This window comes from Podarcis liolepis (genome assembly GCF_965112155.1).
Source record: "Podarcis liolepis genome assembly, chromosome: 10".
In the NCBI taxonomy this organism is placed as follows: Eukaryota; Metazoa; Chordata; class Lepidosauria; order Squamata; family Lacertidae; genus Podarcis; species Podarcis liolepis.
The window spans coordinates 57,451,470-57,470,390 of NC_139562.1; the positions used below are offsets into that span (position 1 = coordinate 57,451,470).

The 18,921-nt window shown below is 44.6% G+C and overlaps 1 protein-coding gene and 1 long non-coding RNA gene across 6 annotated transcripts in view; one reads left to right on the plus strand and one right to left on the minus strand.

The window, feature by feature from the left end:
- Nucleotides 1-18,921, plus strand: part of LOC310687942 — a 234,265-nt gene that overhangs the window by 53,408 nt on the left and 161,936 nt on the right. The gene's annotated exons all lie outside the window — the stretch shown is intronic.
- The window catches only part of LAMB4 (laminin subunit beta 4), a 69,589-nt gene that overhangs the window by 36,754 nt on the left and 13,914 nt on the right, over nucleotides 1-18,921 (minus strand). For 4 of the 5 annotated variants that reach the window (XM_083463238.1, XM_083463239.1, XM_083463237.1 and 1 more), the window contains 8 exons: nucleotides 15,237-15,397; nucleotides 10,234-10,366; nucleotides 8,717-8,790; nucleotides 5,851-6,039; nucleotides 5,200-5,263; nucleotides 4,031-4,245; nucleotides 2,234-2,354; nucleotides 1,127-1,315 (listed from right to left, as the gene is read on the minus strand). In XM_083463238.1, coding sequence (XP_083319364.1) covers nucleotides 1,127-1,315; nucleotides 2,234-2,354; nucleotides 4,031-4,245; nucleotides 5,200-5,263; nucleotides 5,851-6,039; nucleotides 8,717-8,790; nucleotides 10,234-10,366; nucleotides 15,237-15,397 — 1,146 coding nt within the window. Of the gene's footprint in view, nucleotides 1-1,126; nucleotides 1,316-2,223; nucleotides 2,355-4,030; nucleotides 4,246-5,199; nucleotides 5,264-5,850; nucleotides 6,040-8,716; nucleotides 8,791-10,233; nucleotides 10,367-15,236; nucleotides 15,398-18,921 lie in introns of those variants that run through there. The other variant, XM_083463241.1, reaches the window with a different exon arrangement.

Genomic DNA, 18,921 nt, shown 5'->3' on the forward strand with positions numbered 1-18,921 from the left:
GAATAAGAAGAGTTTGGATTTGATATCCCGCCTTTTACTCCCTTTAAGGAGTCTCAAAGCGGCTAACATTCTCCTTTCCCTTCCTCCTCCACAACAAACACTCTGTGAGGTGAGAGGGGCTGAGAGACTTCAAGGAAGTGTGACTGGCCCAAGGTCACCCAGCAGCTGCATGTGGAGGAGCGGAGACACGAATCCGGTTCCCCAGATTACAAGACTACCGCTCTCAACCACTACACCACACTGGCTCTCAAGAACCCTGGAAGATCGCAACTCTTCGTAACACAAATGGCAGAAAAGGCTCTCCACTGCAGAAGCGGCACTAGAAATATGGGGCAACCAGAAGGAACTGTGTTATGATGGAGCCATGCCCCACTCTAGAATTTTTCCACTAGCGTTGGCCACTCATGGCTAGAAGGGATGTTGTCCTATTCATTTTTTGGTACTCTGCATCTTAAAAGGTCTTTAAGAGCAGAGGTGTTTCCCATTGCATATGTGCCTGATCATTCCTAATCTAGGTCAGATTTCCCACATTTTCTAAATCAGCTCGTGTACAACTTGCTGGTCTGGGCCCCTGTTGCTTAGCATCTTGGATCACCGATACGAAATACTTGATTTGGGACGCAGGTGGCGCTGTGGGTTAAACCACAGAGCCTAGGACTTGCTGATCAGAAGGTTGGCGGTTCGAATCCCCGCGACGGGGTGAGCTCCCGTTGCTCGGTCCCTGCTCCTGCCAACCTAGCAGTTCGAAAGCACATCAAAGTGCAAGTAGATAAATAGGTACCGCTCCGGCGCGAGGGTAAATGGCGTTTCCGTGCGCTGCTCTGGTTCGCCAGAAGCAGCTTAGTCTTGCTGGCCAAATGACCCGGAAGCTGTAAGCCAGCTCCCCCACCAATAAAGCGAGATGAGCGCCGCAACCCCAGAGTCGGCCACAACTGGACCTAATGGTCAGGGGTCCCTTTACCTAAGCAAATGACATGAGTTGGATCCAGACTGTGCATCCTGAATTTAGATCCCATCAAGATCAATGGGACGAGTAAATCGTTGCTTTCGGTAGGAATGGCATTCGACTAACTGAGACCTGAATCCAGTTCTATGGGTCATCATCTAGGGAAGGTCATACACTTACGGATACATGCACGAGGGTCCGAAATTGTCCTCTCTGGGTCTTGATAAAAGAAAAGCTTGCAGCGATCACAGTGCTGCCCCATGGTATTATGCAGACAATCTTCGCATACCCCGCCACTGATGCGGTTATTAGAAAGGTACACGGCCATATCAAAGTGGCAGCTTTCAGAATGACCATTGCACTCACACTCTGAAACAGAAGACAAAAACAGAGGCATATGTATGATGTAGACAGGAATAGGGACACCGTGAATCCAATCCCTTAACGGTATGTTCATCCAAGTATATGAAAAACAGACTCTGAATTCTACCATTGACCATAACATCCTTCTGGACCGTCTCTGGGAGCTGGGAGCACTGTCATACAGTGGTTCTGCTCCTTCCTCCTGGGCCGTGTTCAGAAAGTGGTGGTGGGGGATGAGTGTTCAGACCCCTGGGCTCTCACTTGTGGGGTGCCTCAGGGTTCCATCCTCTCCCCCATGCTTTTCAACATTTACATGCAGCCGCTGGGAGAGATCACCAGGGGGTTTGGGCTGGGTGTTCATCAGTATGCGGATGATACCCAGCTCTACCTCTCTTTTAAATCAGAACCAGTGAAGGCGGTGAAGGTCCTGTGTGAGTGTCTGGAGGCGGTTGGAGGATGGATGGCGGCTAACAGATTGAGGTTGAATCCTGACAAGACAGAAGTACTGTTTTTGGGGGACAGGAGGTGGGCAGGTATGGAGGATTCCCTGGTCCTGAATGGGGTAACTGTGCCCCTGAAGGACCAGGTGTGCAGCCTGGGAGTCATTTTGGACTCACAGCTGTCCATGGAGGCACAGGTCAAATCTGTGCCCAGGGCAGCTGTTTACCAGCTCCATCTGGTACATAGGCTGAGACCCTATCTGCCTGCTGACTGCCTTATTATTATTATTATTATTATTATTATTATTATTATTACTCTAGCTTCAATAACTTTGCATGAGGAACCGTGGATAGCTCTTAAGTGGAAAGGCACTTTCAACAGAGAGTTCAGCCTATCAATGCACAGCACTTCCAAGCACCGCACGGCGATGGCCGATTGCTATTCGCAAGACTGATAACAACGAAGTAAATCACTTTGAGGTACTTTGGCAAGCATTTTCCTGCGATCCTTCTGCTGGCCTCCAGGGAGCATCGTTGTAGAAATCTTTGCACCTCTCACAGGACAAGCCGTCTGTGTTGTGCTCGCAGAGGCAGCTCCCATGGACCTGCAGCATGTCAACAACAAATTTAAAACACACAGTTATCATCCGTGCTTTTCTTTCCTGGGATGTGATTCAACAGAAATGTCTCTTGTCCATGTCCTGCAGAAATTAACTGGGTGTGCATAGCTCAGTTGGTTAGAGAGTGGTGCTGAGAACACCAAGGCTGCAGGTTCGATCCCCGAATGGGACAGCTGCATGTGCCTACATTGAGGGGGTTGGACTAGCTCAGTGGTGCCCAAACTTTTTTCAAAGAGGGCCAGATTTGATGAAGTGAAGGGCCGTGAGGGCCGAACAAAGTTGTTGACCTTTTTTAAGGATAGAAGTTGAGTTTTTTAAATTATTTTACCCCCCCAAAAGTTGTTGAGTTTTTTTCTGAAAGATATGGTCCTTCAGATAGGCTTCAACAGAAGTGTTCCAGTGTTGCACAGCACATCTTCTGAGCAAGAGACATCTATCCAAGCGACATGATCTTGGCAATTTAGCAGCAGTGCTCTGAGACATCCACAAGGATTTGCACCAATTTTCTCGCCCACAAAAATGGAAGGTTTCCCAGGGTGAAGAACCTTGTGGATTATGTTTGTTAAATACTGTTCACTGATTCTTATCCAAATCTTTATCGTCTTTTTTATAAAAGCAACATTTTCCGAAGATAATCAGTCCAATCTACACTCACATGATAACTGGGGAATTCCAAGATCTCTGCTGGATCACAGTCAGCTCTCAGTTCTGGCAGCTAAAAGGGGAACTGCTCACCTTATTGATGTAAACCTCCAAAATGTATTTTGTATAGTTAAGTTTCTACCTCTATCTTCAGTACATTTTTTTTTTTTTACTTTATTGCTATGGCTAGTGGCTGATGAAAATAAAGATTCTTCTGATCCGACCTGACCATCAACACATACAAAAAATGGTCATTATCAGCAAGGTTGGAGAAACCCCCCTGAGGTTTATAGAAGTACAAAATGGTGGTGTTGGGGGATGACCCCAAAACAGTCCAATGAAAACCAAGCATGATCAGGGCCCACAGAATGCTGATTTATGCTTCCTACATGCTATGCTTTTAAACCATATTCAAAGCACATTTTCTCCCTCAAAGGATTCTGGGCACTGTAGTATTTTATGGGTTGCTGGAACTGTAACTCTGTGAGGGGTAAAATTATAGTGTTCAGAATTTGGCAGGGGGTGGGGGAGTAGAGATATAGGCTTTCAACGTGCTTCAAAGGAATAGTGCAGACACAACCTTACTTTTAGTGGTAGTGTTAGAGAAGGGAACAGAAAAACATAATTAATGGAATGGAATATGTTGGGAGAGGGCATTAGTGACTGGCTGGCTGGCACCATGAACAGGAGCACTTCACGCAGGAACATTTTGCTGCAGGTTGCATTTGTAGAGGAATAATTTTTACATTTTTAAATCACTGGTCACTTCCCTCGCTCTTTCTTATACAAGCTATTCTAGGCAAGTTAAGAATTATTGCATTGATCTATAAACAATTCAAGTCCTCACACAGCACTGGCTATTAACTGCATTATATCCACATAATTACAGCTGTGGCATTTCCCTGCTATTAGCCAAATATGATCTAATTACTCTTAGGAATATCTCTGCAGTACCTTACAGAAGCTGGATTTTTTTTGCCTCTAATAAAGGGTCAAGAATTAGAAGATTTGTGACGTACCATTCCAGGCTCATGAAAAACATCACCCCTCAGATTTTGCACTGGGCCACAGTAGCTGGCGTGACCATTGCAAAAACAGCTTCCGCGAACTATCATCTCGTAAAGCGCATAGTAGTATTTTTCCAGAGGATCACGCCGCTTTTGTCCGAGTAAAGTATCGCCAAGCGTGTGAAGCTTAGTAAAGTTTATTCTCAGGTTTGTTAAGGTAATGAGCTCTGTGAGCAAGGACAAGAAATAATTGGTTAGTTGGCCTCAACATTGGGTTGATGCAATTCAAGCACAACAGCAGAGATCATTCAGGGTATGACTAAAGGGTTAATTCTGTTATTAGAGGGTAGAGACGGGGTGTTGCTTAGCAACCAGGTAGAGTGGCATGGGCTTTGCTGAGCTAGCACATGTTCTGATTGGATGTTTCCCTGCTATGTACAAGGTCTGAACTGAGAAAGGCGAAACCTCTCTGCTTCTTTCTCCTCAAGTTCTATGCCGTTTTTGTTCAGTTTTGTGCAATAAAGTGGGGTTTTTCCTTTTCTCTCTGAACTGTGTTTTATTTATGCAATTTGCTAACAATGTGAACATACAATGCTGCCTTATATACCAAGTCAGACATTTGTCCCCATCATGTCAAAGATTGAATAGTTCAGATGGCCATGGCCCTCCAGTCTTCTCTACCTTGCTCCATCACAAAATTCAACTTGGTACTTTCTATGTGTAAAGCAGATGTAGGGAAAATTTGGCCCGCTTGTTGCTAAACTACAACTCCCATCAGCCACAGCAAGCATGACCAATGGCCAGGGATGATGGGAGTTGTAGTTTAGCAACATCTGGAAGGTTAAAGGTTCATCACACCCAGTGTAAAGCAACCTTTGCTACTGAGCTTTGGCCCTTTCCACTTAAAATACCCAAGTATAGTAGCTCTACCATAGACGTAAACATGCCAATCTTCGCTGAAGGCAGCAGACTGCCATGACAGTATACATTTAGGGGTAGCCAAGGTGGTATTATTCCAGATGTTGTTGGACTCCAACTCCTATCAGCCCCAGGCAGCCTAGCCAGTGGTCAGGGGAGATCAGAGTTTGAGACCATCAATATCTGGATCTTGGCTATTTCTGCATTAGTATTTTGCATGAAAGCAAAAGAATTTTTAAAGGCATTATGAAACTCCAAACTACCTTGGATGTATGAGGCGTAGGGATCTTCTATTTCAAAGCTGGGATCCAGAGCTTTAAAAACAACCTGTAGAAATGCAATGAAGATTTATACTGTCATTGTAAAAGTAAATGACTTACCGTATTTTCCCGTGTATAACATGCCCCCATGTATAAGATGACCCCTATTTTTTGGGACAGCAACAAAAAAACTTAGGGAGAGTTGTTCAGTTTTTTTTGGGGGGGGGGGAGATTGCCCAGAGTTATTGAGCCGCCAATCACTCTACAGCATGCCCGCCAGTGAAAATCACATTGCCGTGGCCACCAATCGTCTGCACACTAGCTGCCGAAAATCAACGCCCAACTGCCACAGCCACAGCAAATCGCCAGCAGGCCTTGCAGCAGCAACCAATCACACGCCCAGTCGCCGCTCCCAATCTCCTGCTGGTTGCTGCCACCAATCGCCTGTCCCCCCTCTGCTATCCGTGTATAATACAACCCGCAATTTTTGCCTATTATTTCTAAGGAAAAAATATCGTCTTATACACAGAAAAAGACGGTAACTGGAATATGTTCTTACATAAGAAATGCATAGCTAAGGACTACACCACTGAAGCCGAAATCAACATTAAGACTAAATCCTTACGATGAAATGAACTCAAAGAACAGGCATACCTCCCCTTCAGTGGAGGGCTCGATATCCGAATATCTTGAGTCGCAAACAACATCTCCAACAGTGGTGGCTGGCCTCGAAGGAATATTAGGGAAAGAAGTAGCACAGTCTTGCGCAAAATATCTAAACACTTTCCAGGTTTGACCATAATCTGTGGAGCGCTCCACCAACATTGCTGCAGGCCGAAATGTCTGTGAAGAGAGAGAACTTCATTCAGATCACTCCCACTATAATGACCACTTCAGTCCTCAGTGGCACCAGGGGAAACCCGCATCTGTGGACTCCCAGATGTGTTCTCATTTATAGTGAGCTTGTCTTGGGCAGGATTCAGATTCTGACGTGACACTACAGATGTTTCTCAAGCATTCGCTAAATGATAGCGAAGCCCAGCGATAGATTTTCGTTCCTCAGCTCCATGTCCAAACTCAAATTATCTAAGCGTTATGTTAATTTTAAATTCCCAGTTGTGTTAACAATGGTTTCATGTTAGTGAAAGTGACTCTCTTAAATAATGTGTTTTATAAAAGTTATAAAATTCCTATTTATTGCTGCTATGATGAAAAGCCACTGAAATGGCAAGCCTCACAGAACTCTAGCCCGATGGTTGTCATTAATCTGATTTGAAATAATTTTATAATGAAATGATTTTAGAATGTTGTAGCATTTTACTGTTGTTAGCTGCTCTGAGCCCGGCTTTGGCTGGAGAGGGCGGGATATAAATAACTTTATTATTAATATTAATATTAATATTTACAATGGCATAATAATAATAATCATCATCATCATCAGTGGATGCACATGACTGGCTTGCCATAGACTGCCCATGGTTGGAACTCATCAAGGTTTTCATTTGTTTCTTTGTTTAAGCATTACCTGCTTCTCAATAGACATTCTTCGCAAAACTGTGTTACAAAATACACATCAAAACATAACCAATAAAAACAGAATTCAAAGCCACTTAAAACATCTATTTCATAATACCAATAAAAGCCAGCAAAGCGAGCGGGTGTAGTCCAGTGTAATTTAAACATATGAACCAAGATCACAACACTATTTCGACATCTCAGGTTACAGTTCACCACTGAATGCCATGAGAAAAAGTTGTGTCTTCACAATACTTGTAAGGATTGAGGGATGGGCTTCTCTGGTTTGAACAGCGAAAAGGCCCTATTCCATGTGCCTGCCAGCCTAATTTTCTTTGTTGTCAGGTCTATGAAGCAGATCTTAAGGCATGGGTTGGCTGATTTAAACAGTTCTTTAAATAACTGGGTCCCAAACTCTTCAGGGCTTTGAAGTTCATCACCGGCACTTTAAATTAGGTCTGGAAATGCCATTGTAACCATTGGGATTGGTCCAATATAGATATAATATGTTCCATAAGGAGCCTAAGATTTCCTATTAAAACTGCAGAGTGGAAAGGAAAAAGGACCCTTTTCTGCCTCCCCACTTCCAGCTACTCTCCAAAGACTGGAGAAGAGACCCACTTAAGAATATTAGTGGGGTGGGCAGGGGAAGGACTAGACCATTTGAAAAATGACCATAATATTTTAGCTGCAGTTCATTCATTTTCAGCACTGTATTCTTGTTATATATTTTAAAAAGTGTGCCTACACATTCCATTGTTGCACCCACAACCTTGGTTTAAGGTGCTGTTTAGCTCCTAGCTTTAACATCTCAGTTTCTAACACTGCCCCACGCAGAGCACATTGTAGTAGTAAGGCCTGGCTATCACTAGTGTGTGGATAACTGAGACACCGTCCATTTTCTCTCGAGAAGGGAAGGCAAGGCAGCTGAAGCTGATAAAAACCAACCCAGCTATTGCTGTTGCCTGGTAGCCTTGAGCTCAACAACACTGCTAAAATGCAAATTTGATCCTCATAACAAGCCTTCATCTGGGTTTTCCCCACCCACAGCACTTCTATCTTATCTGGATTAATCGCAGTTTCCAACCCAAACTTGCCTCAAGGTGCCAATCCAGAAGTTCAACCGCCTCTTTAGGATGAGGAGATGGAAAACAAATGCAAAGTTGAGTGTCATCTGCATACTGATGACATTTCAACCCAAACCTCCAGATGACTTCCTCATAAAGATTAACAAAGTACGAAGATTTGAAGTCTAATATCTATCACATAATAGCCAATCCTTCATGTAATAACCAATGCTTCCATCTGACTGTTACTTAAACTCTAAAGGACAACATATGCAAGGGTTATCCTTATCCTAAAACAACACTCTGATGTAGTCTAAGCTCAGAAGTAGTGATTGTCCCCAAATCACCCTGGGAGCTTGATGGGTGGGTGAGTACACAAGTACTTTAGCCACAGGACGCGGGTGGTGCAGTGGGTTAAACCACAGAGCCTAGGATTTGCCGATCAGAAGGTCAGCGGTTTGAATCCCCGCAACGGGGTGAGCTCCCGTTGCTCGGTCCCTGCTCCTGCCAACCTAGCAGTTCGAAAGCACGTCAAAGTGCATGTAGATAAATAGGTACTGCTCCGGCGGGAAGGTAAACGGTGTTTCCGTGCGCTGCTCCTGTTTGCCAGAAGCGGCTTAGTCATGCTGGCCACATGACTCGGAAGCTGTACGCCGGCTCCCTCGGCCAGTAAAGCGAGATGAGCGCCGCAACCCCAGAGTCGGCCTCGACTGGACCTAATGGTCAGGGGTCCCTTTACCTTTTTACTTTAGCCACAACACACAGATAGCACATTAAACAACAACATACATTGCACATCTGTGGAACTCCTTGGACACATTTCCTAGTCAACAATTCAGACGGCTTGATTTTCCAAAGGTTTTCCATGGTTTAATGAAAGTCACTAGTCTATAAATCAATTTAAATATTACACGATTATGTAGTTATGTGCAGGGTACCTTGAAAGTCAGGATAAGGTGGCTGAACTGAAACAGATTTTCTAAATCCAGCCTGATGCTGACATGGTCAACACCTGAAATAGAATGAAAAAAGCGTTAAGTAGTACGAATTATCTATTTTATCTGATGAGTGTACGATATGGCAAACTGTACGAAAGAACATTAGGTGGAACACGGCTGGATCAGACCAAAAGCCTACCTTGGTCCACAATCTTGTTTTTCACACGACCAACCAGATGTGCATAGGAAGCTCAGGAGCAGGAAGTGAGGGCAAAATAACTCTCCACTGTTGTAACCCTACAGAGGCACCAGCTTATGAGGATGATAGGGGAACCTGACGTTGTACAGTGGTATCTCTGGTTACAAACTTAATTCGTTCCAGAGGTCCGTTCTTAACCTGAAACCATTCTTAACCTGAGGTACCACTTTAGCTAATGGGGTCTCCTGCTGCCACCGCACCACTGCGGCGTGATTTCTGTTCTCATCCTGAGGTAACGTTCTTAACCCGAGGTACTACTTCCAGGTTAGCAGAGTCTGTAACCTGAAGTGTTTGTAACCCGAGGTACCACTGCACGTGTGACATCAGGACATTGGGAGGAGTGGGGCTGGAACCAAACATGGCAGCCATGCCACTATGGGCAGAAGGCTGCTCTGATCATATTTATGATTTTCAATTTTATACATTTCAATAATTTTACAATCATGTTAACATTTCAAAACTCGACTTCCTTCCCCCTCTTTCTGCGGTTCCTTAAATTTATTTTTTTATATTTTCTGCATATTCCAAATTAACTTAATCATTTCTTCATCTGCTTATAAAACTGCAGGTTATTACAATAATCCTGCTAATGTTCTTATCTAAAATTCCCTGTAATGTAAGTAGAGATAGCAGGAAAGTTCTGCTTCACTGAGATTCTGGTCGCTGCTCTCATAATGTGGGCGAGCAGTTTAAATGGATTTGGCACTCACCTAGCAACAAACCTACTGCCACCCCCCTCCCCGACAACCTGACTTTTTTGCAGCAAGGAAAGTGATGTGAAAATGCACTGGGTAGCGTGGGATAACTATTTAAGGCAACATCCTGCAACCTAGAAAGAATTCAGAATAAATGCTCAATAAACAGCTGGTGTAGAATAACCTCCTTGCAAAACTTTGTGCAAACAAATCAGGATGAATGCTCCATAAACAAGTCATCTGGAAATGACCTCTGGCTGTTTCCAGCCAGGTGTTTATGGTGAGTTTATGCTCACATATGCAAGGTTTCTTTTTAATATTCACTCATTTTGAGCATAAACATGGGAGTCTCCCTTCAGCTTTAATCAAGAGTTACCCCTTCCGTGGTGGTGGTGGGGGAGATGTTTTTAAAAAACCTGCTTCCAATTACTTGTTTGCAATATCTGAATGACCCGTTCACGATATTAACCCCTCCATTTTGAACCCCCCCTCTATAATGCGGCTGGAGGTTGCAGTAAATTCAAATTAGACTAAGAAACGAACATGAATGAAAAGCCACTCACCGTTTTCAGACTGCCACCACTTCTTTCGATCTGGCTCCAAAGTGGTGATAACGTTTTCAATTAAGTGACTCTCAGCCTGGAAAACTGGATTATACGGGTATCTGGAATCACAGGTGAAACATTTCTGCTCATCCTAGAAAAAGAATGGTGGGCAAGATGAATGGTTATTATGGCTACCAGTAACTCGTGCCCAGCGGACAACTGAAGCAGCAGTACAGGATTAGACAGCAAGCAACACCAACTACAGTGGTACCTCGGGTTAAGTACTTAATTTGTTCCGGAGGTCCGTTCTTAACCTGAAACTGTTCTTAACCTGAAGCACCACTTTAGCTAATAGGGCCTCCTGCTGCCGCTGCGCTGCCGGAGCATGACTTCTGTTCTCATCCTGAAGCAAAGTTCTTAACCCAAGGTACTATTTCTGGGTTAGCGGAGTCTGTAACCTGAAGCGTATGTAACCCGAGGCACCACTGTACTGACATTGTTGAGATGCTATTCCGAGAACTGGGAAGCATCTAAGTTAGCTCTGAGCATTGGAGATCCTTGGAGCAATGAAGGAAGGAATGGGGAGCTGGACCGTACATAGCGGGCTTCCTAGATTGCAAACAGAGGCAAGAGGTTGCTTTAAGTGTTTGGGATGGATGAGGCTAATCTGCCTTCTCGAAAAATGAAAGGGATAAATCTGACCAACAACCCCCCCAAGTGAAAGAAGGGGGCACTGAAGCCCAGATAAGAGATTAGACCGGTCCTTGTTCACTAATTCTCCTTTCTCCACTACTGATTTCTGTGCATCGGCCTGTACAGAGGGAAGTAGCTTAGCCAGGGATATTTATCTGCTGCCAAACAGTGTAGGAAATACTGAAATTTGTTGCTTGGAGTTCATAGGGAAATTTCCATTGTATACAGTGGGGCTTAGTACTGAATACGCTTAAAGCTACAGTCCTATGCCCACTTAAGCGTGTACACCACTGAAACCAATAGGGCTTAATATTTCTGAATAAGCATGCATCAGATCAGGCTGCAAACAGCAACAGCCTCAGTTATACTTGACCTCAGACAGGAAGCCTGAGCCCAGATTAAAAGGTAAAGGGACCCCTGACGGTTAGGTCCAGTCACAGACGACTCTGGGGTTGCGGCGCTCATCTCGCTTTATTGGCCGAGGGTCAGCTTCCAGGTCATGTGGCCAGCATGACCAAGCCGCTTCTGGCGAACCAGAGCAGCGCACGGAAACGCTGTTTACCTTCCCGCCGGAGCGGTACCTATTTATCTACTTGCACTTTGATGTGCTTTCGAACTGCTAGGTTGGCAGGAGCAGGGACCGAGCAACGGGAGCTCACCCCGTCACGGGGATTCAAACCACCGACCTTCTGATCGGCAAGCCCTAGGGTCTGTGGTTTAACCCACAGCGCCACCCGCGTCCCTGAGCCTTGATTACAACTTGTTATATTGAAAGGGGCAGGGGAGATGCCTATACAGTGGTACCTCGGGTTAAGTACTTAATTCGTTCCGGAGGTCAGTTCTTAACCTGAAGCCATTTTTAACCTAAGGAATCACTTTAGCTAATGGGGCCTCCCGCTACCGCTGGAGCACGATTTCTGTTCTCATCCTGAAGCAAAGTTCTATTTCTGGGTTAGCGGAGTCTGTAACCTGAAGCGTATGTAACCTGAAGCGTATGTAACCCGAGGTACCACTGTATTGTAGCTGAGGATGATTAAAAACCAACAACCCTTCAGTGCTCCTAGTCCAAACAGGAGACCTAAGGATATATCATAAGATCAACTATTCTTATCTCAACTTTCTCTCTTTCTCTTTTTTTGGAAAGAGTTAAAAGTTTAAAGTGGTGACAAATGATTGAGTGTCGGACTGCGTAGGAAGCCACTTGCCTTGAAGTCAGGCAGAGTTTAGGGAAGAAATTCCTTTATGACAAATTAAAAGCATTCAAGGATGATTAATGTGATGCAGCAAAATTTAAATGTATGGATTATTCTGGGATGAATGGGCGGAAAGCCTCTTTAACAAGTTTAGGCTTTGATTGTCAAAATGCCTCCTAGATAATTGTTTTAATCATGCAAGCACCAATAACATATTTACGAGTATGGTTCTGATTTAGTGGTTTTCATGATTATGCTGAAAATTATCCGGTATTAAAGGGAACAGACTATATAGGATCCTGCGTGGCCCGTGGAGTCTTTATGGCAGGGGAAGCCAACATGGTACTCTCTAGATGTCATGGACTACAATCCCCATCATTCCTGGCCGCTGGCCATGCTAACTGGGGCTGATGGGAAGTGTAGTCCAAAACACCTGGCGGGTGCCAAATTGCCCTACCCCTGCTGTATGGAGCTTTGGAGCCCAGTGAATATATTTCAAGGTTTGCATATAATCAAAGTATTCAACAGTTTGTTCGTGTGTGTCAGGCCTAGGCTGGCTAGATACAAAAGAGGTGAGCAACCCACACCTGCTTAAATTACTGCTTCAGCACAGATATTAAGGGTGCAGGAATCCTGTCCTCATTTGCAACTGGTCACTCTTATTATTATTATTATTTTAAAGTAAATTTTATTAGTATTTTCCACACAACAGAAAACAAAAAACGAAAAACAACAATGCACAAAAACAAACCTATGAAAAACAAATCCAAATCTTACAAATTAATAGTATAAACACTAGAAAGGAAAACAATCGTTGGCTTCCACCAATCCCACAGCACCTTCCTTTACCCTTCTTTGTATCTTCCTGTTTTCCTTATCATCTAAATATATATCCCTCTTTCTTATCCTCTCACTTCACAAGGTTATTGCAGACTCAGCCAGATTTCTGTCCTCAAACCTTGTCTTTTAAGGTATTCGTTTAGGCACTCCCATTCCTTTTTCACTACACTTTTTGGTTTTTGTCTTATTATATCTGGCAGTTTGGCTAACTCTAAGTATGGTCACCCTTATTCAGGCCTCAGGTGCATTAATTTAAATTCAGCCTTAGTTTCGGTTCTTCTGTCTAAACCAGGGATGGGGAACTATTGGCTATTGCTAGACTCCATCTCCTGTCAGAAAAGGTCCATGACTAACAGTCCACGAAAGTCTTCCCTGCAATGAATTTATCTAGCCCTTTTTAAAAGCTGTGTAAGCTACTGGCCATCTCCACATCTTGCAGTAGTAAATTCTGTATGTTAATGATACACTAGCATGAAATAGTACGACGTTTCCTCTGTTCTGAGCCTACCGCCCATCAGTTAAATTGGCCGCACTTGAGACATCGCAGTTTCTGACAGCAAATATGCTGACAGTCGTCCAATGAATTGATCATTAGTAGGTTTGCTACTAATTATCATTAGGGGAGGAAATCACACTTCAAAGAGCTATTGGTGCTCTTCCCCCCTGCCTCCCTTCTCAGGTTAATTTAGGTAATATGTGTGCACAGCATATGTTCCCATGGGCTGTTGTGTTCTGTGTGGACATAAAACTCAGTGCGTTGAAAACAAACATTAGCACACAGCTACGAGTACTGTAGGCACAACCCGGGCATGAGATGTGTAGCAACTGCCTCTTGCATTTTTAGCACCATTCGGTTTTCAGTCCTATTTATAGGACTGAGACACCAAATGAGCATTTGCAAAAGGTGGAGTCCCTGCAGGTGTGCGTAGACAGGTATTACCTGGTGCTACCTCCTTCTAAGCAAAAGGTAATGTGACAAGCATCTGCATGCCTGCTTAGCAAAGTTTACCAGGTAGCATTGATTCCTGAGCTCGCAAGTCCTCCTGCAAATGGTTTGTTTTCTTTTGCTCTTTTAACCACGCTGAAGGGGGAAAATCAATACAGGGTTTTAATCTAGCAGAAATTGTAAGTTTCCAACACCCCTGATCCAGAAGCTCTATGCATATGCAAGTTCAGCGCTGTAGATGGAGCATTTCACTTCGAAGAAAACTCTGCAAGTACAGTGGTGCCTCGCAAGACGAAAATAATCCGTTCCATGAGTCTCTTCGTCTAGCGGTTTTTTCGTCTTGCGAAGCAACCTATTAGCGGCTTAGCGGATTAGCGCTATTAGCGGATTAGCGGCTTTTAAGGGTTTGCGGCTAAAAGGCTATTAGCAGATTAGCGTCTTAGAAAAAGGGGGGAAGCAAAAAAAAATCGGAACACTCGCAAGACGTTTTCGTCTTGCGAAGCAAGCCCATAGGGAAATTCGTCTTGCGAAGCAGCTCAAAAACGGAAAACCCTTTCGTCTAGCGGGTTTTCCGTCTTGCGAGGCATTCGTCTTGCGGGGCACCACTGTATTTATTCCAAACCACTTCAGCAGTTTTTGGTCACAACGTTGTGTACTTCTGAATAATGCAAACATAAATAGGGATTTCAACAAAGCATCGAAACAAACTGGACAAGACAAGACAGGTTGTCAGGCAGGTTGTGGAAGCAGTGAGCATTTTCCCAATCAAACTCACTTTAGAAAAGCTTCCCCCTTCCAAAAATCATTTGCTGTGCAGCTGAGACCGGGGACAGTTTTCAGCCAGTGAGCCGCAATGTCATCGTAGATAGTCTTTGGAACAGCAGGACACATGGCGCTGGGGGATGGGGAGGGGCTCAGATGCAAAACTGGGTGACTCCTCTGCACAAACAGCTACATCCCAGCCGCACAAAGGTTCACACACACACACACACACCATTCTCCATCTAGGCGAACAAAGCATTGAAACAAACCGGACAAGACAAGACAGGTTGTCAGGCAGGTTGTGGAAGTTGTGGTTTCCCGACCAAACTCAAGAAGCTCCCCTAAAGAAGGCGTAAACTGGAAGAGGACTCTGGCTGGATGTTACAGACTCTCTAGGGCAGACTTCCTCAAACTCGGCCCTCCAGATGTTTTTGGCCTACAACTCCCATGATCCCTAGCTAGCAGGACCAGTGGTCAGGGATGATGGGAATTGTAGTCTCAAAACACCTGGAGGGCCGAGGTTGAGGAAGCCTGCTCTAGGGCTATTTCCCGTTGAAACGTTGGAGCGATATATAAAATAAACTCACCTCCAGGTAGCCGATAATGCAGTATTTTTGAGGCTCAAACAGTCCGCACGTGGATGAAGCTGTTAGGCTGTCACCGCGACCCACAAGTAGATCTCCAACAGGCTGGTGACAGAAACCATTTTCACAGGGATTCTGGCCAAGCACGAAGTCTGTCAGCAGGGCTGTCCACAAAAGAAAGATGAAGCATAGTAAATGTTATTTGGACTGGCACTTATATGACAGCAAGGAGCGAAGGAAAGGGCCTGCCAGGCTGGCACACGTCTTTATGATAATTTCCTCTCCGGGCAGCCGCTAGCCGTCAAGGAGCTGCTTGTGTGCAGTTGTTGAGAATCCACCTTTCAAAGCACATGGCTTTAGGCTATGGGAAATAAGATCATCAGTCTGATAGCTCTTGGTCTCCGCGTTGGAATCTCAAAGAAATAAGAAGAAAGCCTCAAAGTCTACACACCCAGGGTACCTTTAAAGCACTTTCAAAGAGGTGTTGACATTTCGGGAGGTTGGATAGTTACAGTGGAAGGGTCTCGGGAGTTGGGTACACATTTTATTCTTTTTTATTTATTCTTATTACTTTGTCAAAATAAAAAAAAATGAAAATGAAAAGGAAGAACTTTCTGATAGTAAGAGCTGTTCGACAGTGGAACGTTTTCCCTCAGGAGGTTGTGGACTTTCCTTGCTTGAAGGTTTTAAGCAGAGGTTGAATGGTCAACTGTCATGGATGCTTTAGCTAAGATTCCTGCACTGCAGGCATTTTGACTAGATTAGCCTTGTGGGTCCCTTCCAACTTTATGATTCTATGAAATCTCGAGGGGACTTTTTGTGTGGGGAGGTGCCAAACACATTTAGTGTGCTTCTTTTTAGCCTTCAGCAATCTGTGAAGGGCACTAGGAAATGTTTTTTATCTCCAAACAAAACTCAAACGTTCAGTCTCCTATGGAGAGAAATACCGTATTTTTCCATGTATTGGAACGAGGTTTTTTGACCAAAAATCATGTCCAAAAACTGGGGTCGTCCAATACACGGATAGTGGAATGGGGGGAGAAGCGGTACGCCTGCCAGCCAGCCAGTTGGCAGGAGCGCAACTTCCCCCAATGCTGCAGTGAGCAGGAAATGATCTAGGGAGTGTTTCCTGCCCGCAGCTACATGGGGGGAGAAGCTCAACAACTCTGGGCCATCTCCCCTCATTTTCTTAAAATTGAGTCCCCTAAAATTGGGGGGGTGGGTGTCTTATACATGGGGGTATCTTATAGAAAAATACAGTTATAAGCTACAGTTTAGTACTTTACATGTGCTTTAATATGTATAACTGATAGGTACCGTATTGTTCGCTCTATAGGATGCACCCGACCATAGGACGCACCTTGTTTTAGAGGAGGAGAACAAGAAAAACAAATTCTCTCCCTCTCTGCGCAGCCCCCTTCAGCGAAGCAGAAGGAGAAACGGAGTCCCTTCCATTTCTCCTCCTGCTTCGCTGAAGGGGCGCTGCGCAGAGAGGGAGGGGCTGCGTGCAGAGGGGCTACGCGCGGCTATCCCTGAAGCCTGGAGAGCGAGAGGGGTCGGTGCGCACCAACCCCTCTAGCTCTCCAGGCTTCAGCGAAAGCAACGCCAAGCTTCCGTAGCGCGGCGGGAGCGCTCCCACTGCGCTTCAGAGGCTTCACGTTGCTATCGCTGAAGCCATGGAGCCTGCATTCGCTCCATAAGACACACGCACATTTCCCCTTAATTTTTGGAGGGGAAAAAGTTCGTCTTATAGAGCGAAAAATACAGTATGTTTTGTAGCTATATCTGTGCTTAGCTCATGCTGTGAGCCATCTTGGGTCCTGCACTGGGAGAAAGATGGAGTATAAAACAAGCAAGCAAGCAAGCAAGCAAGCAAACAAACAAACAAACAAACAAACAAACAAATGTGCATGGAATTAATCTGATACGGTCTTCCCTATAAGGTAGCTAAAACATGCAAGTATGTGTTACCCTCTGCCTTCTGATCTTTCTAAATAACCCCTCCACCCATGCCTGATTTATCATTATGTAGGACAGGAATGAAGAACCTGTAGCCCTTCAGATGTTGTTATCCTTCAACTTCAAAACATCCCCAGCTAATGGGAAGTGAAGTCTACAATGAAGTCTGGGCTCTGATCTTCAACGAGGAGGAGAATAAACAAACCTCAACCGTTAGATTTCCGGAGATGTGAAATGTAATAAATGGCATGACAACAACTTGACGGCAAGCCCACCATTCCTAAGGCTTCAATCGGTTCTAACTGAACCCCATAAATAGCCACATTTTCCAAACACTGATCGAAGTTGGGAGAGCCCAGAAAAATGGAATCTAGTTGCTTTGGACAAAGACCTTGCCTGAAATGACTTTGAGCATTTTTCTTCCACTGAGCTAACTTTCCTTTCAGGGATTTTGCTTGTTGAAACATGTTCTCAGCTGAAACACTGAACAGGTCTGGGGCCCTTGCAGACTTCTTCTTAGGTGCTTCTTGGCTCAACTTGTTATGATGGGGCATGTGAGTGTCTTAGAAGTTTGTACAGGTTGCAAGGAAATCTAGAGATGTTTTTCATACAGTTTTAGAAACACCTGCTCCACGCTTATGATGAGATAAGCACGGAAGCTGCCAATTATTTTGTTTACTTCTCAAGACACACTTCTAAAAGTCAACACTCTTTCCCATTGCATGTCTATCTGGGAGGCAAGTCCACTTTCCTGCTTTTTATCCATCTAAGGCCAGTTCTAATGCCAGGCAGCCTCATCTGTCTCACAATAGTTGCTCAATTTTTTAGCACAAGGATATTATTACTGCAAAGAGGATAGGTGCAACAGAACTGAAACAATACAGTGGGCAGCCCCTAAACATTAATATTCTTTTTGAAAAAGGATTCTGTTACACATAACAAGAAATGAAACCCAGGGTATGGAATGGAAAGGATGAACGGAGCAAGACAGATAGAAGCTGGCTCAGTTCTATGCAGAGCTAGGAGAGAAATTTTATGCAGCTTGCATTTCAAGGCAAACCTAAGGTAAAGGTAAAGGGACCCCTGACCATTAGGTCCAGTCGTGACCGACTCTGGGGTTGCAGCGCTCATCTCGCTTTATTGGCCAAGGGAGCCGGCGTACAGCTTCGGGGTCATGTGGCCAGCATGACTAAGCCGCTTCTGGCGAACGCCGTTTACCTTCCCGCCAGAGCAGTACCTATTTATCTACTTGCACTTTGACGTGCTTTCAAACTGCTAGGTTGGCAGGAGCAGGGACTGAGCAACGGGAGCTCACCCCGTCGCGGGGATTCGAACCGCCGACCTTCTAATCGGCAAGTCCTAGGCTCTGTGGTTTAACCCACAGCGCCACCCGCATCCCGCAAGGCAAACCTACCTACCGGTAATTTGCACCGTCTAAAACAATATGTTAACTAAAACAGAACTATATTTTGAAATCCACACACCTTTGAATTTTGCAATGCGATTCTCCAGCCAATTAATTTGTACAAAAATGCATATACAGTGGTACCTCTGGTTAAGAACTTAATTCGTTCCGGAGGTCCGTTCTTAACCTGAAACTGTTCTTAACCTGAAGTACCACTTTAGCTAATGGGGCCTCCTGCTACCGCTGCACCGCTGCTGCACGATTTCTGTTCTCATCCTGAAGCAAAGTTCTTAACTCGAGGTACTATTTCTGGGTTAGCGGAGT